Genomic DNA, 26,915 nt, shown 5'->3' with positions numbered 1-26,915 from the left:
GTATGTAAATCATGGCCTCCATAAGGTCAAGTCCAGTGGTCTTTATTGTCATTCCTCTGGTTGCACCACACAAACTAGTAAGATTGAGCTTAGTAGTTATTAAATATTTACACTTCCTCCTAAAGCAGGCAGAAAAAGAATCTACATAGAGAGAACAAAAAAGACTAAAAACATAACTTGTTTACTAAAAACATTGGTTAAGATAAAAACACTAATTGCTATATGCGATATCTCATAGCAAAACAAGAGAGTGGTCATGTAAGTAAAGGTGGCTAAAAGTTTTTCTGACCTTGTGGAAAAAATATATATTTTAGCACTTTTCAGCTTCGTCTTTCTCAGCTCCACTTTTTATCCCCATTTTACAAAGTTATAAACACAAATCCTGAATCTGTAGACTACCGACTAGCTTAAATAGACCACTGAGATGTTGTTTTATGATATTTTTGTGACAAGATTTTTGCCTATAATGTATTGAAAATACAACTCATGGTAGAGAGGTCATGCATGGTGTTGTAAGTTCTCAAACACATTTGAATTTTTGGATTTAGCACTGTTTTGACATTGTCAACGTTACATATAAAATCTCAGAACACACATGTAGGTTCACTGGTCATTCTGAATAGCAAATAAAACAACTATATATGTTGTAAACATCATTACCCCTGGTCATGCTATCATTATTACTGTAAATAAATCAGTAAGTCAGTTTGTCCACAATGAACTATTTCACATAAAAAAAAGACATAGTTCCGGTCCTAAAATCTGATTGGCTGAGCCACGTTCGAAGCCGTTGTAAAATCCACGATATATGTACACCTATGACCGCCTCACAACTATTGAACTCTGTCTTACTGTGCCACAGCATGAAAAAAAACCTTGCACTGTTAATGGAATCTTCTCTCATGCTGCTCGCATGGACCACTGAGTATATTGATGAAGTAAGAACCTGTTTTTGTTCAAACTGAGGGGCTGGCAACTTAAGTTCTTAACTAGAACTAGGCTGGTCAGCTAGTTAACAGGCTAAACAACTCCTATAATTAATATCACAGGCTTGAATTAAAGTACTGATTAACTGTAAATCAGCAGTATAAAAGTCTAAAAATGTCACTTAAATGGATTACATGCTTCAAATGTCTGTGTTTCAGTCAGAAGTAGCATCGAACCCAGGCTGAATCCCAAATGGCTCTGTATTCCCTAAATGAAAGTTTATAACTTCTAGCTTCTACAGCCAAATAGTGCATCATTTGTCAAGTATGGATGTGGCTGGGTCCAAAATGACTATTTCTTGGCTATATTTTGCACGGTTGGGGTGCAGGATCCAGTATTTATATTTCTGAGTAGCGCACTATGTAGGGAGCAGGGAGCCATTTGAGATTCAGCCCCAGCATGAGAAGAGGGCACCGCTGGATTAATGCTAAATAAGACTCACATCGAAGGTTCTTGCATTAAACAGTGCTGTGTTATCATATGTTCATATGTTATATGACAAAAAATCTTGAAATGACTGCAATATGCTGCGATGGGCAACCAAACGTTCTCCTCATTCAGCAGTACATTATTGCTTGGCAATGATACCATACTCTAAAGGAACTACATTTCTCGGCAGAATACTTGTTTATGTCGATTATTAGTCATAATAACTTAAATTATTTTCTGAAAAACGTGTATTTATCATATTTCATGTTGGCCACTGTTTAATCAAAGCAAGAAGACACTTGAGACCGCGCGCTACTGTGATTTTATCACAGGGAATGGAGTTTTAGGCACTTCACTTCGCGTCTTGCCTAAGAACACCCTTCCCGTGATAAGGGGAAGTCTCAACAGTTCAACTGTTTAGGAGAAGCATCTGTCTGCAGAGAACCTTCATCACATGGCTACTATATTTACTACCTGATGCTACACAAGTAAATATTATAGATTATTATTGTAATACTGCATTACAGAATCTTATAGTTTCCTTTTGTATTACTACAGTAAGATGTTTATTTTTCATAAAGCTGAAAGTGTGGCTGAAATATGCCACTGAAGGTGAACATGTACGGAGCTGAAAGTACAGGTCTGAAATTTTGGATCTGAAAGTGTGTCACTACAGCTCTACAGATAATAATGGAGTGGTTGGGGTTTTGAATGGGGGAGTCCTTTTGCTTGGGTTGCTTCCATTTCCCCTCTAAAAGAGCTTCACAACACTGAAGCTACCTGTGTAAAAACTAAAGGGGATATTTTTCCCAACATTCAGCCCATTATAAAGATTCAGATTCTGAGAAAAACCTCAGAACTCCGATCCACACACAACAAGCAAGATGAGTGCTGTGCTGAAGCTGCTGCCGCTGGCGGCAGTGACTCTGCTGGTTTCTGCTCAGGGATGGAATAACTACCAGAGCTTGCCTGATTTATACAGAACACACATCGACAAGGCACTATACAATGCCAATAGAAAATTTGGGGGTCCTTATCATGTTGCCTATGAAAGCCTCTTGCCAAACCTGAAAGTAAGTGTTTTTTTTCTCTGTTATTTTCTGCAGCTGAAATAATTTGATGTAACTGTAAAGTTGAGCAAACTTCTACTTATTTATGTCAGAATGTTTATGGTTAATCAGCTGCAGATTTCAGAATTCAGATCAGTTACCAACAGTCGGTAATCAGAATGTGAACATCACAAAAAATTCATAACCTTAATGATCAGGCATTTGTTTGCCAAACAGAACATGCGCTCTAATAAAATCTAGAAATAGAGAAGAACCTAAATATAGAATGTTCTGCAAATTCTTATGTGCACTTTATATTCTTTTGGCTGAGTTTAACATATTGGGGGAAAATATGTATATAATACAACATTAATACAAAAAATAGTGATTTTTCTATCTATCAATGTGTTTCTTTAACCATTTCCAAACCTCTCCTCATGGTACAAGATTTGTAATGAATATGTGATTTGTTGTTTACTGTTATGTCTTTATTTTACTGTTTTATTTGGAGACTAATGTGGACACTTTTACGCTTTTCCCAGATTAAAGATGACGTCTATGTAAATGTGCGTCTGATGGTCACAACATGCAGGAAGGATGAACAGAAAGGATTTGGACATAGAAAAGAGTGTGTTACAAAAAAATCTAAAACGGTGTGTATGATATCTTTACTGGCTGAATGCAAAGTCAAATGATAAAGTACTAAACACTGACTAGCCAAGGTCCATTTTCTTCTACTTACTTATTAATCAGTGTGTAAACAGATTGTGTTTCTAAACATGTGAGGTAAAAAAGGGACAGGCAGTATAAATCACTTACTAACACAAACTTTCTCATTTCTTTTTAAAGCCCTGGATTGACTGTGTTGTGTGTAAGCCAGTAAATGGTGAAGAACTAATTGACTGTGCGAGACAAATGGATGTCAAAGATGTAAGTTCTGAATTTATCCATGAATAATACAAATACTACTAGTCATAAACAGAAGCTGCAGTAGTTACAGAAACACATCCAAATAACCTATAACCCATTGTTGCTTTCAACTAAAAAGTAAAAATATGTCTAATTGATCTTATTTCAGAGAGAGCACATTCGAAAAATGTGTTCAGGTTCCCGCCATGCGGGTGGATCTTTAATGCATTAGAAAAGCAAGGTTAATGAGCCGCAGACTGGATGTCCTGGATGTGTCTGACTTTGAGAGCCCTGAAGCTGCACATATGGACCTGGAAACACACAAAATTTCAACTGTGAATGAAGTAGTAGAAATGTAGTGATGACTATATAAAATAAGTTACTTTAGATGTGTGGTTGAAACATACATAAGAAATCACACATACACTTTGGGCATATGGTTTCCAATAAAAAGACACTTAAATGTGAAGTTTATTCCTGCTGTCTGGCTCCATGTACTCTTATTTTAAAATAGCTAAAACATTAAAAAGAACATTCATTAAAAAAACGAAACTACATTTTTTGTTATGAATCATGAGATGTTTGAACACAAAGTTTAAATAGCCCAATAAATTACACACTTATATTAGCAAACATCTGCTACTTTTTGAAACTTTTGTTTTAACTGGGTCTCTCAGTACAAACAGATGCTAATTTAGACATGAACACATTCTTTTCCAAATAAAAAAAATTGGTGTTCAATAGCTTGTCAGGTTGCTTCATGCTGCAGAATGCTGTGCAAACCTCACCCTCATGAACTGACCCTCCTGCTGCCACATAAACTAAAACTATCTTATTAACCATTGCTCCGCCTGTTTTTCCCTGTTTTGTGTCCTAATATTTTATACTAACGCTGTTTGCTGTCCGGTGTCGACCAGAGGAGGATGGGTTCCCCTTTTGAGTCTTGGTTCCTCTCAAGGTTTCTTTCTCTTGCTCTTAGGGAGTTTTTCCTTGCCACTGTCACCGTTGGCGACGCTCATGGATGCTTGGACCCAGATTTTTCTGTAAAGCTGCTTTGTGACAACACCTGTTGTAAAAAGCGCTATATAAATAAACTTTGACTTGACTTGACTACCAGAAGCAAAACTCTCAGTGTGCTTCTACATATCTACATACATAACTCACCTCAGGCATATGTGAGTTAGAAATGAGCTTTTCTTGCAGTTATTGAAAATGTTATTACAGCAGTTTCAATAAACAATAATTGAAATTGCTGTTTCTCTGTTGTTTGTGTTACTGTACTTTTGTTACATGTGCCTTCTTACTGTAAAAGTGGGTAAAGATCTAAATCTGACACAGAAAGATATAAAAGAGAAATGAGATTTTGTCGCATTTTATCTAAAACTCTGAATAAGTGGACCGCTCTGAAAACAATGAGCAAAAAGCATGGTAGTGTGAGATGACCAACAGTATATTGTGCCGGTGGTCATAATGTTTTGCCTCATCAGTGTATAGTGAATATATCCATGCGTACAGCATCTTTCACCTCCATCTGCTCACAAACAGTAGCTGTAGTAGTTACAGAAATACATACAAATCAAACATATAACCGATTGTGTCTGACAGCTGAGACATAAAAATATGTCTAATTGTTATTATTTCAGAGAAAAGACATTTGAAATAGGTGTTCAGTTTACCACCATGCAAGTGGAACTATGTTGGAAGTAGAACTAAACTGAAAATAATGTGTCTGACTTTCAGACTCCTAATGCTGCACATGTGAAACTGGAAACACACAACTTACAATTGCAGAAAATTTTGAAATAGAAAAATCTCACAGTCTTGTTTTTAAGATATTTAATATAATAAAAATAATTAATACTAAAAAGCCACTGTATTTTCTTGTTATAGAGCATGATATGAAATGTTTGAAAGAACACTGATAAACAAAGTGCAAGGTTTCACTTAAAGAAAAAGTGTGTTGTATGAAAAAGGAATCTTTGTCACATTTTCATGTTTACAGTTACAAAATCACAACAGCTTGTATTGTAGTGATACAGTTTGCATAGATCTCACTACATCTTACAGCTACAGCTGGCTGTAATTATCATGTAGGAATGTTCAGGATTTAAAGCTGACAGGCTCCAGACCCATCCATACAACAGCTTAGTGACCTCACTCTCACCATACGCTGACAAGCCTGTTCACTCATGTGAGGTTAATGTGGATTAGAATAAAACAACCTGAAAAGCTGTTTTAAACCCTTGACATCATCTGTAAACACTGCACCTACAGGTAATTCAACTGACTCTAGCACTGGAATTTTGAAACATTTTCTGCTAACAATGATGAGCATGTAAATGTTATGTTAGAATTTGGGACTTTGCATTGCAGGTCACTTTGAGAAGGTAACCCTTTTTAAAAATAAAAAAGCTTGACGTAGTATGTACGTATGTATGTAAGTCATGGCCTCTCTAAGGTCAAGTCAAGTGGTCTTTCTCGTTTCTTATTTTAATTTGTATCCATTGAATGAAATGTTGTTTTTCATGCCTCGTGATGAAACACACAACAGAAGCACTTTACACAGGGCTACATAGAGTGCAAAAACACGACAACAGGACATGAGTGCAGAAAATACAATAAATACATAGACACATTTTCTAAGCCGCTTATCCTTCAGGGTCACGGGGGGCTCTGGAGCCAGTCCCAGCGGTTATTGGGTGGAAGGCAGAATACACCCTGGGCAGGTCGCCAGAAATACTAGACAGGACAACAAAATTATACATACATACATACATACATACACACATATACATATATATATATATATATATGTCATCATCATCATCATCATCGTCAACCAGCCAAAAGAACAACATCGTCTGCAAATAGCAGAGACGCCACCCCCCGGCCTCCGCACATAATGCCCTCCTGACCATGACTACGCCTTGACACCCTGTCCATGAATATCATGAACAGGAGTGGAGACAGGGCACAACCCTGGCGGAGTCCAACGCTAACACTGAAAGAGTCCGACTTAATGCCGAGTCTACAAACACAGCTCTCACTCCGGGAGTACAGAGATTGAATGGCCCGGAGTAGCAGCCCTGGCACCCCATACTCCCAGATGACCGCCCACAAGATATCTCAGGGAACGCGGTCGTAAACCTTCTCCAAATCCGCAAAACACATGTAGACTGGGTTGGCAAATTCCCATGCCCCCTCAACAATCCGTGAGAGGGTGAAAAGCTGTTCCATTGTTCCACGGCCGGGACGGAATCTGCATTGTTCCTCCTCAATCCGAGGTTCAACTATCGATCGAATTCTCCTTTCTAGCACCTTGGCATAGACTTTCCCAGGAAGGCTGAGCAGTGTGATACCCCGATAGTTGGCACACACCCTCCGGTCCCCTTTCTTAAAAAATAGGGACCACCTCCCCGGTCTGCCAGTCCAAGGGTACTGTTCCCGAGGTCCATGCAATATTGCTGAGGCGTGCCACCCACGACAGCCCCACAATATCCAGAGCCTTAAGCATCTCCGGACAAATCTCATCCACCCCCGGTGCCTTGCCACTGAAGAGCTTGCAAACTACCTCAGTGACCTCCACCAGGAAAATGGAGCTTGACACGCCAGAAGCCTTTAGCCCTGACTCCCGTGAGGGAGGCATGTCTCCCGGATTAAGGAGTTCCTCAAAGTGCTCCTCCCCCGACCGACAATATACTCATTTGAAGTCAGAGTTTCTCCACCCCTGCCGAATACAGCTTGGGCGCAGCCACCCCGACTGCTCCTCAGTCACCAGACAGTCGTCCAGAACCTTCTTGAGGCCGACCGAAAGTCTTCTTCCATGGCTTCTCCAAACTCCTCCCACGCCCTGGATTTTGCTTCTGCCACCGTTGCGGCTGCCACCTTTTTTGCCTGTTGGTACCTATCTGCTGAGTCAGGAGTCCTTCGGGCCATCCAGTCCCTAAAGGCCTCTTTCTTCAGCTTGACAGCCTCCCTCACCCCTGGTGTCCACCAGGGGGTTCTTGGGTTACCGCCCTGACAAGCACCAACAAGCTTTTGGCCACAGCTACGCTTGGCAGCTTCCACAATGGAGGTTTTGAACAGGGTCCATTCAGACTCTGTGTCCCCTACCTGCTCCAGGACATCAGAAAAGCTCTCCTGGAGGTGGGAGTTTAAATCTTTCCGAACAGGGGCCTCCGACAGTCGTTCCCAACCCCCCCCTTACTATTCGCTTGGGCCTACCGGGTCTGACCATCGGTCTTCCCTGCCATCTGATCCAACTCACCACCAGATGGTGATCAGTTGACAGCTGAGCACCTCTCTTCACCCGAGTGTCCGGAACATATGGTCCCAAGTCAGATGAAACGACAACAAAGTCGATCATTGACCTATGACCCAAGGAGCTCTGGTACCATGTACACTTCATGAACATCCTTGTGTTCGAACTTGGTGTTCATTATGGACAATCCATGCCTGGCACAGAAGTCCAATAACAATTCACCATTCGGGTTTAGATCGGGCAGGCCGTTCTTCCCAATCACGCCTCTCCAGGTCTCCCAGTCATTGCCAACATGAGCATAGAAGTCTCCCAGTAAGCCTATGGAGTCTGTAGGTGGGACCCTTTTGCCCCCCACTTGCTCCAAGAAGGCCGAATACTCCGACCTGCTGTTTGGTGCATAGGCACACACAACAATCAGAGTTTTCCTCTCTGCGATTTTAATTCGCACTGAGGCGACCATCTCGTCTACCAGGACAAACTCCAACTGCACGGTTGCCAGCCGGGGACTCGTGAGTATCCCCACACCCGCCCAGCGCCTCTCACCCTGTGCAACCCCGGAGTAGGAGAGGGACCAACCCCTATCAAGGAGTTTGGTTCCAGTGCCGACACTGTGGGTGGAGGTGACCCCAACTATATCTAGTTGGTAACTCTCAACCTCCCGCACAAGCTCCAGCTCCTTCCCCCCAGTGAGGTTAGATTCCACGTACCAAGAGCCAGTTTCTGCTGCAGGGGCCTAGGCCACCAGGGCCCCCCCTGCAATCTCCCACTGCCTATATGACACTGCACTGCTCCCCCATGCTGGACCTTGCGGGTGGTGGGCCCACATGGTCTCCCCACGTTGCCTCTTCAGGCTGAGCCCGGCCGGGTTACGTGGGCTGCCCGGCCACCAGGCGCTCACCGGAGGATGCTACCCCCAGGCCTGGCTCCAGGGGTAGGTCCCGGTGACCCTCTCCCGGGCAGGGTACACGATTGTCCGTGTCCATTTTTTATAGAGGATTTTTGGATCAAGTTAGTCTGGGTCTTCACTCCAGACCTGGGAGACCCTACCAGGAGCATACCGCTCCCAACGACTTAGCTCTGAAGATCCCTAGACCACACAAGCCCTTCCGCCTCGACAAGGCCCCGATCCAGGAAGGGATATATATATATACGCAATCTGAAATCGTGGTCACAGGCAGAGGTCAAAGCCAGGAAGATCCAAATAAGAAAAAGGAAAACATAACAGGGACAGGAACCAGCAAACAGGGTACAAAAGGGGCAAAGTCGAAAATACAGAAGCAAAGTCTGATACACAGTAAGGCAATGACAACAAGCAAGAAGCAATACCTCACATAGATCTAGTCTAAAGCCTGGGCTTATATCCTAACTAGGTATGATCACATGATACAGAGAACAGGTGAAACAGATCCATATTCAGGTGAGGATGAGCGTTGATTGGTTGATGGTGGTGGAGCCACAGCCACATGATTGCCCAGGGAGTTCTGGGAAATAGAGTTTGTAAAAGAGCCGGAGGGATGCGTGAAAAAAGGCTGTCACAACCAAACAACAAGCCTGAGCAGCTCATCTTATCTAATATAAGCAGGCAGCTTAGGAGAACATGGCTGAGGAGGAAAGACAACACTGAGATGGTGAATAAAATATGGGTAAAGACACACCCAAAACGCAAACAGATGGAGCCAGTAAATCCTTGTTTCTTGTGCCTCGATCTCTCTAGCTGCTAGCGGCAACAGGCTAACTTTCAACACAATAATTTTTAACTTAACGATGCCCGTTAAACATGTGAAATCATCCAAAAAAGTTCTCCTAACTGAAAACAATTGAGTAATGTGGGATATAACCTATTTTAAGTCCTATTTTGTTTGGTTGTACATCTCGTAATAGCAGGTGGAAATCAAATGAGAATTGGAAAACACAATTCATTCTCTTTGCTTTGACTTCTTTGACTGGCTGATTTGAAGTTGAGATTAATTACGTCCTTTCAATGCTAACACGTAAAGTACATTTTAAAAATGATTCAGTTCAATTAATCAATGTGATTAGTTTTTTTAACATGTACGAACATCAGTTTTACATTTTTGAGTGTATGATGAGAGAAGTGAGCCAGGAGAACTGAAATCTGAGAAATCTGAAAAGATCTAAAAACAAATCTGAGTCAGTCAGTTTCTCTACAATGAACTACTTCACATTAATCCACTCTGAACAACTTTTTACATCTCAACAGTTTAACTGTTCAGGAGAAGCATCTGTCTGTAGAGAAACCTTATCACATGGCTACTATATTTACTACCAGATGCTACACAAGTGAATATTATAGATTATTATTGTAATACTGCATTACAGAATCTTAAAGTTTCTTGTCAAATTACTACAGTTCTTTTTTGTAAGGGATTAAATGTAAGGCTCATTTATCATAAAACTGAAAGTGCGGCTGAAATATGCCACTGAAGGTGAACATGTACAGAGCTGAAACTACAGGTCTGAAATTTCTTTTCTGGGTCTGAAGTTGAGGCTACAGCTCTGTAGTTAAATAATAATGGAGTGGTGGGGGCTTTGACTGGAGGACGTCAAATTGTTTGGGTTGCTTACATTTCCCCTCTGAAAGAGCTTCACAACACTGAAGCTAACTGTGAAGAAAACTAATGTGGATATTTTACCAACATTCAGGTCATTGTAAATTATTTTATCTTATTTAGTATAGCAGTGAGTTCATTTTTAAAGAAGTCCACCACTGTTCCCAGAAGACTAAAGAGAACTGCCAAGTGGAGCCTTTTGCATGCATGCGACTGCCAAGTCACTGTGGTGGGAGAGCAGGAGAGCCCCCTGCCCTTCACTGTTGATTCTCAAGTGGTTTGCATGGACATTGGAGGAACTATGGGGACTTGCCTGATTCATACAGAACACACATTAACAAGGCACAGCAAGAGGCCAATGGAAAATTTGGGGGTCCTGATCATGTTGCCTGTCAAAGCCTCTTGCCAAACCTGAAAGTAAGTGTTTTTTCTGTCTGTTATTTTCTGCAGGTGAAATTAAATGATGGAACTGTAAAGTTCAGCAATCCAAGTTTTTAATGGCAGAATGTTTATGGTTAGTCAGCTGCAGATTTCAGGTTTCAGATCAGCAATCAGTAATCAGACAAAATGTGAACAAAACATTCATAACTTCAATGGTTGAGTCATTAAAACAAACTAGTTAATTTATTTGCCAAGTACAACATGCTCTCTAATAAAATCTAGAAATAGGAAACAAACTTAAATGCGCAATATATATATATATATATATATATATATATATATATATATATATATATATATATATAATGTATATATATATATATTGTCTGAACAGTAGATTATGAACAAGATTTGTTGTTTTCTATTATGTCCTTGTTTTGCTGTTATATTAGTGGGAGATTTATGTGGCCCACTTCTATGCTTTTTCACAGATTGCAGATGATGACTTATATGTAAATGTTTGTCTGATGGTCACCACATGCAGGAAGGATGAACAGAAATTTTTTGGACATCAAGATGGATGTGTTACACAAAAACCTAAAATGGTGTGTATGATATCTTTACTGGCTGAATGCAAAGTCAAATGATCACGTACTAAACATTGACTAGCCAAGGTCCATTTTCTCCTACTTACTGTGTAAACAGACTGTGTTTCTGAATATGTTGTTATGAAAAAAGAGACAGGCACTACAAATCACTTACTAACACAGACTTCATCTCATTTCTTTTTTAAAGCCCTGGATTAACTGTGTTGTGTGTAAGCAAAAACTAATTGACTGTGCGAGACAAATGGATGTCAAAGATGTAAGTTCTGAATTTATTGGTATCTAATGCACGTCCTCTTGCTAATGAACAGTAGCTACAGTATATATAGGAACACATACACTTACCAGACAAAATGTATAACCCATTGTTGCTGACAACCAAAAAGTAAAAATATGTCTAATTGATCTTATTACAGAGAGAGCACATTCGGAGTAGTTGTCCCACTCCCTCAGATTACCACCTTGGAGGTGGATCTTTGATTTCTCGAGGATGATGGGCCACAGATTGGATGTCCTGGATGTGTCTGACTTTGAGACCCCTGAAGCTGTACACACAAACCGGGAAACACACAAATTCCAACTGTGAATGAAATTTTAAAAAATGTAGTGATGATTGTATAAAATCAGCTACTTATAGACAAATGGTTAAAACCTACATAAGAAATCATTCATACATTTGGAGCATGTGGTTTCCAATAAAAGGACACTTACTTTCTAAGTTTATTCTAGCTGTCTGACTTTATATATGCATTAAAATAGCTAACACAATAGCTAGTTAACAGACAAAACTGCATCACAGAGAATGATATGTTTGAACACAAAGTATTTATAAAATAATTATTGTGTGTATTTATACATTATTAGCAAACATTTATGACTAATTTTAGAATTTTTATCTTAGACATGAACACATTCTTAACCAAATAGGTAGCTAACCATGCTGTTGAACAGCTTGTCAGGTAACAGAAGTAACAGTGTGCTTTAACAAGCTCTTAGGGAGTGGAGCTGAGCCTGTTTAGTGAAAGCCTTGAGTCAAAGAACAGAAAAATCCACTATAGTCTTGGATTAGTGTGAGTTACAAATTAATTTATTCATTCAAAATTTTAATTCATCACCCAAACATTTATTGCATTTTCTGAAAATGGTATTTCAGTAGTTTCAATAAAAAATAACATTTTAAAGTGCCTTTTCTCTTTTGTTTGTGTTATTGTATTTTTCGTCACACATGACTTAAATAAGTAAAAAAAAAATCCAAAACAGAAACAAAATGTAAAAAAGCTGAAAAAGAGTCAGGTCCCTTAAATGTCAATTCTTTGCCTCCAAGCTTCAAGCATGTTTGTTTGATCCAGGTTCACAGACATGGGAAAGATTATGTTAATGACATGCCTCTAGTTTCTGACCATCATGGTTTGTCCACCCTGTTAATTTGTGGTTCATCCAGTTACATGAATAGTTTTCATCCTGATTCAATGATAATATTAAAGATGATGCATACGTTTGATATAATTTGCAGAGACAGGAGTGGGGGAACATTTAAAAGACTGGAAACAAATTCTGTCAATCTTTACTTTTATTATGAAAATTAATGGTATTTCATAGAGCCATAACAAGACAATGTACTATGCGGATTCACTGCATTCATGTAGTTTACTTTAAGGCACACTAAGTCTCTTAGGAGATGTAGATGTTATAAATAATGTGTCCTAAACATGTTGAGATAGTTATAAAAATGTCCTATAAGAGAGTGGACATTTGGTGAAAATGATTCTGAGCTGGACTATGTAAGTTTTTTTGTTTAAATTGTAAGAAGGAGCGCTTGGACAAAAAAAAATATATATGGTGAGTCTGCACTGCTACAAGTTGCTCTGTAAAGCCTGAAATGATTATTTAAAAAAGTCAGAGGGGTCAAGTTGGATTCCACAGGGTTTTTTTTTTTCAGGTCACTTCATATGTACTTACATACTAACGTGACTCGCAGAGGCTCTAAAAGAAGGTCCAACTCAATTTTGAGGTCTCAAATGGAAATCAACATTATACACATGATGATATGATGACAATAGAAGATAATTCACTTACATTTTCAAAAGACACATCATTCACCAAGCTCTCAATCATCACATTTATCCTCTCTGGGAAGGGCTGCGAAGCACAACCAACAAGTTCTTTGGCACAAATCTTCTTGGGACATCCCGCCTCCGTCCCCTCATTATCCCCAAATGTACTGCTTGATGGATTTGCCTACATTTTTCCTGTCTGCTTATCTTGTGATCACGTTCATCTGACTCACTGAAAAGAGAGCGGGGGTGGTGACGAGTACGTGGAGCAAAGAGTTCTCATTGCCTTTCGGCTCAGGAGCTCACGCTGATCGGAAGATTGAACAGCCGCATGTTTTCACCCAATCCAGAATACATGTTGACCCAAGATAACACAGCATAATTGAGATTTCGTGATAAATAATATTTTCAATATGAATAAACAGTAAGCAATCGTCATGATAAATACTTTTTGTACCGTTGTCGCAGATTGGGTGTAAACAGCTGCCATACAAACCTTTTTTGAACCTTTTCGTAGTTCCAGTGTTGCTTGGCATTGTTATCTGTTCAGTGAATGCACGCGCCCAGAGACCTGACTGTCAAAGGGAACATGAATTTGAGGGGGAACTGAATCGGATACAACACCGACGTTAGCCGTGTTGAACTGCATGTAGCTATAGGCAAGTAACTACAAAAGCATGTTAGCTTGCACACATTGGTCAACACGGAAGTAACCCTGGAGTAATTTTATATAAATAAATATATATATATATATATATATATATATACACACATTTTCACCTCCAAACATAACATATTGTGTCTGATGGCTGAAAAGGAAAATCTTTTTCACATTTTCATGTTTACTTTCTAAAATTCATTATTAATTGAATTATTTCAGTTTATAATAATATTGTGTAATTATTTTTTTATGTGTGAAAAAGGACAAAAACAAGCATCACAAAATCACAACAGCTTGTATGGTAGTGATCAATGTGAATAGATCTCACTACATCTTACAGCTACATCTGGCTGTAATTATTTTATAAGAATGTTCAGGATTTAAAGCTCCAGCTCACAGGCTAAAGGCCCATCTATAAGACAGCTTAGGTTGTGTTATTTCACTCCGACAATAGACACTGACAAGCCTGTTGTAACGGTTGAGGTGAGGAGGCGGGATGCAAATGCGAGTTGCTTTTATTCAAATTAAACTTAGAGTCCCGAAACTGAGTAGAAGTTTGAAAAACAGACAAGTTCATGACAAAAACAAAATCAAACTACAAAATGTACAAAACCAAGAGACAAGGAACCATCAACAGAGAAACATCCACAATGCAAGACAAAGACTGAACAAACACAGGGATATAAATACATTGAGGGAAAATAAGAAACACCTGGGACTAATGAGGGGCAGAGCACAGACAGGTGGAGCAGATAACAAGGGGGCAGGACCAGGGAGGAGACACAGAACAACAACAACAACAAAAGCACATGGTATAAGAAAACAAAAAGGCACATGGCTACAACAGAGGGGAAGAAACAGACACTCAGAGGGACAAAGGAAGAATCCGTGACACCTGTTTACTATGTGGATTAGAATTAAATAACCTAAATAGCTGTTTCAGATCCTTGACATCATCTGTAAACGCTGCATAAATGATGTAACTGTAAAGTTCAGCAGTCCAACTTATTTATGGCCGAATGTTTATGGTTAATCAGCTTCAGATTTCAGATCAGTTGCCAGCAATCGGTAATCAGAATGTGAACATTTTACAAAACATTCATAACTTCAATGGTTGAGTCATTAAAACTAGTTAATTTACAACCCCATTCCCGAAAAAGTTGGAACACCGTGCAAAATGTAAATAAAAACAAAATGCAATGATGTGCAAATCATTTAAACCCTATATTTAATTAAAAACAGTTCAAAGACAACAACTCAGAAACTGAGAAATTTTATCGATTTTGAAAAATATATGCCCATTTTGAATTTGATGCCAACAACACGTTCCAAAAAAGTTGGGACAGGGGCATATTTACCACTTTCCTCTTCTTTTAACAACACTCTCTAAGCGTTTGGGAACTGAGGAGAACAATTGCTGTAGTTGTGAAAGTGAAATGTTTTCCCGTTCTTCTTTGATATAGGATTTCAGCTGCTCAACAGTTCGGGGTCTCCTTTGTGGTATTTTTCATTTTATAATGTGCCAAATATTTTCAGTGGGTGACAGGGCTGGACTGCAGGCAGGCCAGTTTAGCACCTAGACTCTTTTAATAAGGAGAAATACTACCGTAATACACGCAGAATGTGGTTTGGCATTGTGTGTGTGTGTATATATATATATATATATATATATATATAGAGAGAGAGAGAGAGAGAGAGAGAGAGAGAGAGAGAGAGAGAGAGAGCAGTAGATTATGTGATATGTGTACTGTTATGTCTTTATTTTGGACACTTTTATGCTTTTTCACAGATTGCAGATGATGACTTATATGTAAATGTGCGTCTGATGGTCACCACATGCAGGAAGGATGAACAGAAAGGTTTTGGACATCAATGGTGTGTATGATATCTTTACTGGCTGAATGCAAAGTCAAATGATCACGTACTAAACATTGACTAGCCAAGGTCCATTTTCTGAGTAAACAGACTGTGTTTCTGAACATGTTGAGATGAGAAAAAGGACAGACACTACAAATCACTTACTAACACACATTTTCTCATTTATTTTATAAAGCCCTGGACTGACTGTCTTGTGTGTAAACCCCAAAATGGTGAAAAACTAATTGACTGTGCAAAACAAACGGATGTCAAGAAAGTAAGTTCTGAATTTATCTGTACACAATGCACGTCCTACTGGTAATGAACAGTAGCTACAGTATATATTGGAATACATATAACTACCGGAATAAACGTATAACCCATTGTTGTTGACTACTGAAAAGTAAAAATATGTCTGATTGATCTGGTTACATCCGTGGACATGGATCTGGAATGCCTTAGAAAACTGAGAATAATGAGCTGCAAACTGGATGTCCTGGATGTCTCTGACTTTGAGACCTCTGAAGCTGCACACTTGAACATGGAATGACACTAATTTCAACTGTGAATGAAGCAGAAAATGTAGAGATGACTGTATAAAATAAGTTACTTTAGACGTGTGGTTGAAACCTACTTGTGTGGTTTTCAATAAAAGGACACTTAAATTTTAAGTTGTCTGATTCAATTTACTCTATTTTTAAAATAGCTAACACAATAGAAAGAATAATGATTAAAACAAATCTACATTTCTTGTTATGAAGAATGATAACTTTTGATTTAACTGGGTCTCTCAGCACAAACAGATGCTTGGACATGAACACATTCTTTTCCAAATATATTGCTAACTGTGGTGTTGAACAGCTCGTCAGGCACCAGAAGTAAAAGTGTGCTTCTACAGGCCCTCAAAGAGGGGCAGCTGAGCATTTTTAGTGACAATGAGTAAAAGATGAGGTAAAACTCCTACAGTGTTGGGCGTATGTGATTTATAAATGAACTTTCTTGCAGTCACTGAAAATGTTATTGCAGCAGTTTCAAGAAACAATAATTCAAAGCGCCATTTCTCTGTTGTTTGTTTTACTGTACTTTTGTTACACATGCCTTCTTACTGTAAAAGTGGGTGAAATCTAAATCTGACACAGAAAAACTCTGTTTAAGTGGACCACTCTGAAAACAATGAGCAAAAAGCTAGGGCAGCCTGGTGGCAATCGCTAGCTTTGCCCTCAGTGGGCCAGCAGTGGCCCGCTATCCTCTTGCTATCAGGGATCTGTCGTTTGTAAAATTTGTTAAATAAATTACTTAAATGTGATTTCATAACAAACATAATGCAAATGTTTTGCTAATTAGCCAGAAAGCCCAACAGTATTAATTGTGCCAACTTACTGTGGTGGAAAGAGAATGAGAGCCTGCTTTTTGCTTTTTTCTTACACTGCTTTTTGTTGTCTCATTCTCTACATAAAGGGCCGGCGTGGTGCCACCAGATGTCTCTGTGGAGCAGTGCACGACATGATCAATAATTCAGTATAACATCTAATATATACATTTTTTCTTTGTAACTGACATTGTTGCATGTTTATTACATATGAAAGTGGCAGGCCTGTCTGATACATTCCAATTCTCTTCCTGTACCTGTTGTGTAAATGCCAGTAGGCTACCTACTTTTCCTAGCAGTCTTTGTTTGGTGAGCTTGGGGCTGGCCCGTCAGTGCTCATCTAACCAAATGAGCAGTTAAAAAACACTCTGCGCATGTTCAACGCGCTTTCAATAACCATCTGTGTCAATAACTAGCTATAATAAGTTCATAACTACATTGATTGATAAGGTTAGAACTGCTGATATAATGATAATAATATAGTTTGTTGATTTGTCAACACTTTGCTATTTTTGTATTTGTGGCATAATGTGGCTCACTTATACATTTATACGCTTATACTTTTTTCCACAGATTACAGTGAATGAAATGGAAAATATACTGATGACCATATAAAAAAACACTTTAGACAGATGACTTTCATAACAAATAACAGATTTTCACTGTTAAAACCTCCAATCTTCAATTTTATCTTTTTTGTATTACAAATTTTGAAAAGCTCCAGGCCTTTACATTGTCTTAAGATTTCATGATGGATGAACCAATACAAATGGTCCAAGATTACTTGGGAAAAATCTTGTTCTGTTAACTTCCATTCAAAGTTAGGGAGGTTTTTCCCTCTCCTGTAAAGTTATCTTTTTGAAGATACAATGTTTTGTCCTGTCTTGTTCCATGTACATTTGGATAGAAATGTTAAAACAATCAAGAAAGTTAAAGCAATAAACAATATTTATTAAAAACAAGCTCAGCTTTCTTGTTATAGAGCTGTGTTACAGTGCATGCCAGCTGTGAAGAAATGAAAAGTAAGGCACTTTTTAGAGGTACAGTACGCAACTTCTGCAACTGGCATTTACAAAATAAGACTCCAAGAGCTATACACAGATACAAGATGGCATTTTTTTTCCTTTGTTTAACCAGGATATTCACATTGAGATTAAAAATCTCCAAGTGAGCCCTGGCCAAGAAGGCAGCACACAACAACCAAAAAGACAATCCACAAAGAAAGGACACGCTACCACAGACAACAAAATCAAATCAGAGTCAAAATCTGTTGTTATTTGTTGATAAGAATGCAGACACATAGGAAAAAAGGAAGCTTACTAATAATTGCTTTATAGATAAAAATGATCCAATAAATTTGTCTTTGCACTGAAAGTGGAGGCTGACCAATCACTTCATAAAAGTTGCAATGATGAGTTGAATATATAGTGTGTTATAAACCTTATAATAAAACGGATAGTTCTGATCCTAAAATCTGATTGGCTGAGTCGCTTTCAAAGCCATTCGAAAATCCACAATATACGCACACCTATGACTGCCTAACAGCAACTGAATTGTATATTACTATGCCATAACACGAAAAATCCTTGTGCTGTTATTGGAATGATCTTTGACTCTCATGCTGCTCACATGGACCACCGAGTATATTGATAAAGTAAGAAACCATTTTTTATTTAAACTGAGGGACCGGCAACTTGTGTTCATAACTAGAACTAGGCTGGTCAGCGAACAGGCTAAAAGATAGCCAACAGCCTAAACCACTCTATTCTTAATATCACAAGCTTGAATTAAAGTACTTACTACATGTTTCACTGTAAAATGTCAGCATAAATCTACACGTCACTTGAATGGATTACACATGTTCATGTTTTAGTCAGACGTCACGTCAAACTGATTCCCAAATGGCTCTGTACTCCCTAAATAGTGTGCTCCTAATAGTGTGCTGGCTATGAAAGTTTAGAAATTCTAGCCTCTACAGCCTTTATCAAGTACGGATGTGGCTCGGTCCCAAATGACTATTTCTTATTTTTGCACCATTGGGGTGCAGGATCCGTATTTAAATTCCTACGTAGTGCACTATATAGAGAGCAGTCAAGTTCTTCCACACCAAACTCACCCAACCATGTATTTATGGACCTTGTTTTGTGCACTGGGGCACAGTCATGCTGGAACAGAAAAGGGCCTTTCCCAAACTGTTCACACAAATTTGGAAGCATATAATTGCCCAAAATGTCTTGGTATCCTGTAGCATTAAGATTTCTCTTCACTGGAACTAAGGGGCCTAGATCAACCCCTAAAAAAAACAACACCATAGCATTATCCCTCCTCCACCAAACTTTAGAGTTGGCAATGCAGTCAGGCAGGTAATGTTCTCCTGGCATTTGCCAAACCCAGACTCGTCCATCAGACTGCCAGATAGAGAGGCGTCATTTGTCACTCCACAGAATACTTTTCCACTGCTCCAGAGTCCAGTGGCGGCTGCTTTACACTACTCCATCTGACGCTTGGCATTGTGTTTGGTGATGAAGCTCCCAGTGTATAACCCATTCTTTCACCAATGTTTGTACAGGCAGACTGCATGGCTAGGTGCTTGATTTTAAACACCTGTGGCAATAGGACTGAATGAAATACCTGAATTTAATGATTAAGAGGTTTGTCCCAATACTTTTGTCCATATTGTGTATATGAGAGATTGATGTGAGTAAAGGTGGCTAAAGTTTTTTCTGACTGAACTGTTGAATATATCAGTATTTTCAGTAATTCTCAGCTTCCTTATCAATGAATTTTCCTTATTCTCTCAATCTCAGCTCGACTTTTCATCCTTGTTATGTGGTATGTTATCTTTTTTGTAAGGATATTAACATAAGGGTCTCAAATAGCAGCACTACAGCTCTGAGTAATAATGGAGTGCTGGAGGCTTTGAGTGGGGAAGTCAAATTGTTTGGTCTGCTTGCATTTCCCCCCTAAAAACTTTACAACACTGAAGCTAACTGTGAAGAAAATCAATGTCAATGGGGATATTTTTCCGACATTCAGGCCAAAGGGTTTTCATTTTTTTATTTGTTTGCTCTTGTAGCAAGTACAGCAACAAGATAATTGTTAAAGTAGCATTTTCCATTTTTCCAACACTGTTCCAGGAAGGCTAAAGAGAGCTGCCAACTAACTGATGGGACAGCAGGGCCCCCTCTTCACTGCTGATTCCCAAGTAGTTTGTGTAAACATTAGAGGGGATCAGAAAACACTCAGAGCTCAGTGATCCACACACAACAAGCAAGATGAGTGCTGTGCTGAAGCTGCTGCTGCTGGCGGCAGTGACTCTGCTGGTTTCTGCTCAGGGATGGAATAACTACCAGAGCTTGCCTGATTTATACAGAACACACATCGACAAGGCACTATACAATGCCAATAGAAAATTTGGGGGTCCTTATCATGTTGCCTATGAAAGCCTCTTGCCAAACCTGAAAGTAAGTGTTTTTTTTCTCTGTTATTTTCTGCAGCTGAAATAATTTGATGTAACTGTAAAGTTGAGCAAACGTCTACTTATTTATGTCAGAATGTTTATGGTTAATCAGCTGCAGATTTCAGAATTCAGATCAGTTACCAACAGTCGGTAATCAGAATGTGAACATCACAAAAAATTCATAACCTCAATGATCAGGCATTTGTTTGCCAAACAGAACATGCGCTCTAATAAAATCTAGAAATAGAGAAGAACCTAAATATAGAATGTTCTGCAAATTCTTATGTGCACTTTATATTCTTTTGGCTGAGTTTAACATATTGGGGGAAAATATGTATATAATACAACATTAATACAAAAAATAGTGATTTTTCTATCTATCAATGTGTTTCTTTAACCATTTCCAAACCTCTCCTCATGGTACAAGATTTGTAATGAATATGTGATTTGTTGTTTACTGTTATGTCTTTATTTTACTGTTTTATTTGGAGACTAATGTGGACACTTTTACACTTTTTCACAGATTAAAGATGACGTCTATGTAAATGTGCGTCTGATGGTCACAACATGCAGGAAGGATGAACAGAAAGGATTTGGACATAGAAAAGAGTGTGTTACAAAAAAACCTAAAACGGTGTGTATGATATCTTTACTGGCTGAATGCAAAGTTAAATGATTTTGTACTAAACATTGGCCAGCCAAGGTCCATTTTCTGCTACTTACTTATTAATCAGTGTGTAAACAGATTGTGTTTCTGAATATGTGAGGGAAAAAGCTAAGCACTACAAATCACTTACTAACACAAACTTTCTCATTTCTTTTTTAAAGCCCTGGATTGACTGTGTCGTGTGTAAGCCAAAAAATGGTGAAGAACTAATTGACTGTGTGAGACAAATGGATGCTGAGAATGTAAGTTCTGAATTTACCCATAAATAATACAAATACTACTAGTCATAAACAGTAGCTGCAGTATATATTGGAATATATATAACTACCAGACTAAACGTGTAACCCATTGTTGTTGACTACTGAAAAGTAAAAATATGTCTAATTGATCTTATTTCAGAGCGCAGCCATTCGAAAAAAGTGTTCAGGTTACTTCACTGGAGGTGAATCAATAATGTTTCAGAAAGGTGAGAATGATGAGCCGCGGATTGGATGTCCTGGATGCGTTTGACTTTGAGACCCCTGAAGCTGCATGTATGGTCCTGGAAACACACAAATTACAGCTGTAATTGAAGTAGAAAATGTAGTGATGATTGTATAAAATCAGCTACTTATAGACATATGGTTCAAATCTACATATGAAAATCATTCATACATTTGGGGCGAATTGCTTTCAATAAAAGAAAATTTTAAGTTTATTCTGGCTGTCTGGCTTCATGTATGCTTTAAAATAGCTAACACAATGATGAGAATAATCATTAAAATCAAAATTACATTTTCATGTTATAGCAAATAATGTGTTTAAACACGTAGCAAATAATTATTGGATTCAGTTATCCATTTTGAGCAAATGTTTGTGACTTATTTTAAAACTTTTATTTTAGACATAAACACATTATTTTCCAAATAATTAGTTAACCATGGTGTTCAATAGCTTGTGAGGTAGCAGAAGTAAAACCCTCATTGTGCTTCAACAGACCCACAGGGAGGACAGCTGAGCCTGTTTAGTGAAAGCCTTGAGTCAAAGAACAGAAAAAAAATTTCTATAAATAAATTTATTCATTCAAAATTTTAATTTATGACCCAAACTTTTCTTGCAGTTACTAAAAATGGTATTTCAACAATTTCAATAAAAAGTGCCTTTTCTTTTTTGTTTGTGTTATTGTAATTTTGGCACACATGACTTCTTAGAGTAAAAATAAGTAAAAAAAATCTAAAACAGGAACAAAATGTAAAAAAGCTGAAAATGACTCTGGTCCCTCAAATGTCAATTCTTTGCCTCCAAGCTTCAAGCATGTTTGTTTGATCCAGGTTCACAGACATGGGAAATATTTTATATTAATTACATGCCTCTAGTTTGTGACCATCATGGATTGTCCATCCTGTTAACTTGTGGTTCACCAGTTACATGAACAGTTTTCATCCTGATTCAATGATATTACCAAACATTATGCATAGGTTTGTTGTAATTTGCAGAGACAGGAGTGGAGGAACATTTAAAAGACTGGAAACAAATTCTGTCAATATGTATTTTTATTATGAAAATAAATGATATTTCACAGAACGATAACAAGACAACATATTATGTGAATTCACTGCATTCATGTAGATTACTGTAAGGCACAATCTTAGGACTCTCTTGGTCCTATAGGAAAGTCTCCTTGGAAATGTAGATATCATAAATAACGTGTCATTAAAATGTTGAGATAGTTATAAAAATGTCCTCTAAGAAGGTGGACATTTGGTGAAAATGTTTCTGCTAGTTAAATCTGCACTACATAAGATTTTTTGTTTAAATTGTAAGAAGGAGAGTCTGGACAAAAAATAGGCTAAAATATGGTGTGTCTGCGCTACTACAAGTCGCTCTGTAAAGCCTGAAATGATCATTTAAAAAGTCAGAGGGGTCAAGTTGGATTTCACAGGGGTTTTTTCAGACCACATCATATGACCCTACATATTAACCTCACAAGCTCAGCCTCAAAAAGAAAGTATGGCTCGATATTCAAGTCTCAAATGCGAAATCAATGTTACACTAATGACGATATGATGACAGTAGCAGATAATTCACTTACATCCTCGGAAGACACATCCTTCACAAAGTTTTGACGGAGTTCTCTTTGAATACTCTTTCACCAAGCTCTCGATTATCGGATTCATCCCCTCACACAATGTTCTTTGACACAAATCTTCTTGGGACATTCCACCTCCATCCCCTCATTATCTCATTATCCCCAAACTTGGTGCTTGTTGTGTTAGTTTGTCTGATTTAGTAATTCTGATTTTCATGTGATTCTTAGGCGTGTGCCCAAGAGTGCCTCTTTAGTTCTTCAGATTTTTTTATTTTACCTGTCTTTGTTGATGCCTGTCTGATGGATTTGCCTGCATTTTGCCTGTCTTGTGATCACTGCCTCTCATGTGGCTTAATTCAGTTTTTGTAAATAGCACATGTAATGCAGTTTAATTAAACAAAAACTTTTTTAAAAAGATGGTTCTCAAGAGTTCTAGTGAAGAAAATGTTTCTGTAGAACCTTGAGTTCAATATAGAACAATTTCATGCTCAAATGGTTCTTTGCAACGTGAAATGGTTCTTCAGAGAATGTGTTGAATATGGTTCCATATAGCACAAAATGGGTTCTGTTATTGTTACAATGTCAAGCTTGTAACTATAGAAGTTTTTTTTTTCAAAAAGGCTCTGTATAGCACCATATACAACACATCCTCCATCTGTCTGAAGAACCACTTCACCATGCAGAGAAACATTTAAGGATGAAATGGTTCCATATAGATCTCATGATTCTTAATAGAACCATTCTTTTTACTAAAGAACCCTTGAAGAAACATTTTTTGAAAATTATTTTTATTTAATGTTCAATGACAATATGGCTGACGCAGCGTATTATGGGAGCAAAAAACTAGAACAGTGCTACAGAGTGAAGAGTCACTTGGGAGCCGAAAGAGTCGACTCTGATTTGTGAGCTGAGTCGATTCATACGACTCACTAAAAAGAGCCAAAATCGTCATCACTACAGCTTACTGTGGTGTTATGAGCAGGAGAGCCTGCCGTTGGCTGCGTGTGTTCGCATGGTTTGCGTTTTGTTGACTGAGTGATTCTCTGAGTTCAGACATCAGTAAACACTCAGAGCACATAATGAACAAGATGAGCGCTGTACTGAAGTTGCTGCTGCTGACGGCAATGACTCTGCTGGTTTCTGCTCAGGAATGGGATAACTACGAGAGCTTGCCTGAATCATACAGAACACACATTGACAAGGCACTGCGTGAGGCCAATGAAAGATTTGGGGGTCCTCATCATGTTGCCTATGAAAAGCTCTTGCTCCCCCTGAAAGTAAGTGTTGTTATTTGTGTGTTTGTCTTTTTCTGTTGCTGTTATGATTGTGTAGCCTAAAAAGTGGAACAACTAACTTGCTGAAATGTATAGTTAATAGTTTTTACACCTGTACACTTGCTTTAGGTCTGTTTTTAGGGAGTAAACTAAGCAAGCATGAAACATTGTGATACATTGTTAAAGTAAATGTAATAGAATGAGCTTAAATTAATTTCTCAGCTCGAGTTCTAACAGCTTATGCCCTATGAATGAATATAGGGCATAGGATATAATATTAAATATAATATTTTTCTTATTTTTTGCTGATGTGTGATTTTGAATATTATTGCAAGGTTAACATGCAGAAAACTGTTATTATAACATTTACTATTAACATACTCGAGTCAGTCAGAATGATAACAGCACCTTGTAATAAGTTCATCACTACAGTAATTGATAAGGTTGATGTAATGATAATAATGTGGTTTGTTGGTTTACCAGCCCTTTGCTGTTTTATGTATTTGTGGTGTAATGTGGCTCACTTAACCTGTCCAGGGTGTTTCCTGCCTTTTGCCCAGTGACTGCTGGGATGGGCTCCAGCACCCCCACAACCCAGGAGGATAAGCAGCTTAGATAATGTGTGTGTGTCTGTGAGGCTCACTTATACACTTATACGCCTGTACTCCTTTTTCCACAGATTACAGACAATAACTTGTATGTAAATGTGCGACTGATAGTCACTACATGCAAGAAGGAACCACATAAAGGATTTGGACATCGAGATGACTGTATTACACAAAAACCTAAAACGGTGTGTATGCAAAATTTAATCATTTCTGTCCCCCTTAAAGGGGCACTTTGGCCAAAATGACAAATTTAAGTTTGTCTGTTGTAAACATGCTTAGTCACATACTACAGTCGTGCCACAATAGCCTTGAGAATGAATTCTTTTAGTTTAAAGACTAGAAAAAGTCCCTTCTGATGATGTATCATGAAGGTGAGAGGAACTTTTGAAAAACTACAACTGCTTTGGGGCAGATTTTTTGGGTGTGGGCTGCTGATGGACGCAAAATCTTGAATTATGTCAAACTGATTAGGACTGTTGCACAACAGAATATCAGATAAAATGACAAATAACATATTTTAATATGCTACTTTTAGACGAGAATGTCCTTTAAACCCTGAACACTGGTTAGTCAAAGTTCACGTTATTCACATGCTTAATTAATCAGTGTGTAAACAGACTGTGTTTTTGGATATTTTGGTACAAAATCATTAACTGCAAATACTATAATACTTGCACTTTGAATATACAACTACTATGAATATTATAATACTGTACTGTGTCATTCCTTTTATAAAGCCCTGGATTGACTGTCTTGTATGTAAGCAAGAAAACGGTGAAGAACTGATTGACTGTGCAAGACAAGTTGATGTCAGAAATGTAAGTCCTGAATACATCTGTTCAAAATGCATTTTCCCCTCCACATCTCCCTGCTCACACTGAAAAGTTAAAAGTATGTCTGGTGGTTCTCATTTCAGGGAAGAGACATTCGAAAGGAGTGTGCTTACTGGACACATGGAGGAGCAACTGTGTTGTCTCAGAAAAGTGGGAATAATAAGCAGGAGTTAGGATGTCTTGGGTGTGTCTGACTTTAAGTCCCCTAAGCAGCACATAGCAAACTGACAAAATACAGATTCCACCTGTGAATGAAGAGGAATATATACTGATCACCATACAAAAAAGCACTTTAGACAGATGACTTTTATGAGAATTGGAGCATAAACGCCTTTACATTGTGTTAAAATGTCATGAATGGACCAATAGGAATGGTCCAAAATTTATCTTACTCCATTAACTTCCATTAAGGTTAAGAAGGTTTTTTCCTTCTCCTCTAAAGTTACCTTTTTAGAGATAGAAGGTTTTGTTTCAACAGCAGTGATACACTTTTCAATAAAGACCATTATTCTCACTGCCTTGTTCTATGTACATTTTTAAAGAAGGTTAAAGCAATAAAACAACAGTTAATCAAAAACAAGCTCAATTTAATATATTTTATTATTAATATTAAGTCATTGTTAATAGTCATTTTATCTAGTGAAAGTCATTCTGTTGGCTGATCATTTTCCTTGTTTCACATCATAATGCAGATAGTTTTGCTTGTTTCAATAAATAATGCTTGAAACAGACAAAATCATCTACCAGCAGAATAACACAAGTTCTTTAGATACTAGAAACATTTAAATAATCTTATTGCAACCGTACAAAATGAAACATATACATTTTTAGCAGTGTGCTAATTTACCGTCTATCCCTAAAAATGCTAGGCCT

The 26,915-nt window shown here is 38.1% G+C and overlaps 3 protein-coding genes across 3 annotated transcripts; all 3 read left to right on the top strand.

Annotated features, from left to right (window-relative positions):
* The first annotated feature begins 2,282 nt into the window (after positions 1 to 2,282).
* LOC118826670 (cystatin-like protein) lies at positions 2,283 to 4,545 on the top strand. The gene is made up of 4 exons (XM_036597700.1): positions 2,283 to 2,489; positions 3,008 to 3,118; positions 3,315 to 3,395; positions 4,354 to 4,545. The coding sequence occupies exons 1-4, from the start codon at positions 2,301 to 2,303 to the stop codon at positions 4,432 to 4,434; spliced, it is 462 nt and encodes a 153-aa protein (XP_036453593.1). The 5' UTR covers positions 2,283 to 2,300; the 3' UTR covers positions 4,435 to 4,545.
* Positions 4,546 to 20,347: 15,802 nt separating this feature from the next.
* LOC118826669 (cystatin-like protein) lies at positions 20,348 to 21,956 on the top strand. The gene is made up of 4 exons (XM_036597699.1): positions 20,348 to 20,596; positions 21,116 to 21,226; positions 21,421 to 21,501; positions 21,659 to 21,956. Exons 1-4 carry the CDS (start codon positions 20,408 to 20,410, stop codon positions 21,767 to 21,769), a joined length of 492 nt encoding a protein of 163 aa, XP_036453592.1. The 5' UTR covers positions 20,348 to 20,407; the 3' UTR covers positions 21,770 to 21,956.
* A 2,372-nt stretch (positions 21,957 to 24,328) lies between these two features.
* si:dkeyp-73d8.6 (uncharacterized protein LOC100170809 homolog) lies at positions 24,329 to 26,557 on the top strand. The gene is made up of 4 exons (XM_036597818.1): positions 24,329 to 24,604; positions 25,281 to 25,394; positions 25,947 to 26,027; positions 26,126 to 26,557. The coding sequence occupies exons 1-4, from the start codon at positions 24,407 to 24,409 to the stop codon at positions 26,234 to 26,236; spliced, it is 504 nt and encodes a 167-aa protein (XP_036453711.1). The 5' UTR covers positions 24,329 to 24,406; the 3' UTR covers positions 26,237 to 26,557.
* Positions 26,558 to 26,915: the final 358 nt, after the last annotated feature.

This window comes from Colossoma macropomum, unplaced genomic scaffold (genome assembly GCF_904425465.1).
Source record: "Colossoma macropomum unplaced genomic scaffold, Colossoma_macropomum, whole genome shotgun sequence".
NCBI lineage: Eukaryota > Metazoa > Chordata > Actinopteri > Characiformes > Serrasalmidae > Colossoma > Colossoma macropomum.
Note: the sequence above shows the minus strand (reverse complement) of the source record. Positions and strands in the feature narration are given on the sequence as shown.

Bases quoted from the DNA above. Each gene is read 5' to 3' on its own strand.
- LOC118826669 (XM_036597699.1), top strand. From the start codon at position 20,408: ATGAGTGCTGTGCTGAAGCTGCTGCTGCTGGCGGCAGTGACTCTGCTG. The intron at 20,597-21,115 runs GTAAGTGTTTTT...ACTTTTTCACAG, and splicing joins GCCTCTTGCCAAACCTGAAA to ATTAAAGATGACGTCTATGT. The intron at 21,502-21,658 runs GTAAGTTCTGAA...ATCTTATTTCAG, and splicing joins GACAAATGGATGCTGAGAAT to AGCGCAGCCATTCGAAAAAA.
- si:dkeyp-73d8.6 (XM_036597818.1), top strand. From the start codon at position 24,407: ATGAACAAGATGAGCGCTGTACTGAAGTTGCTGCTGCTGACGGCAATG. The intron at 24,605-25,280 runs GTAAGTGTTGTT...CTTTTTCCACAG, and splicing joins AGCTCTTGCTCCCCCTGAAA to ATTACAGACAATAACTTGTA. The intron at 26,028-26,125 runs GTAAGTCCTGAA...TTCTCATTTCAG, and splicing joins GACAAGTTGATGTCAGAAAT to GGAAGAGACATTCGAAAGGA.
- LOC118826670 (XM_036597700.1), top strand. From the start codon at position 2,301: ATGAGTGCTGTGCTGAAGCTGCTGCCGCTGGCGGCAGTGACTCTGCTG. The intron at 3,119-3,314 runs GTGTGTATGATA...TTCTTTTTAAAG, and splicing joins TTACAAAAAAATCTAAAACG to CCCTGGATTGACTGTGTTGT. The intron at 3,396-4,353 runs GTAAGTTCTGAA...TCTTGCTCTTAG, and splicing joins GACAAATGGATGTCAAAGAT to GGAGTTTTTCCTTGCCACTG.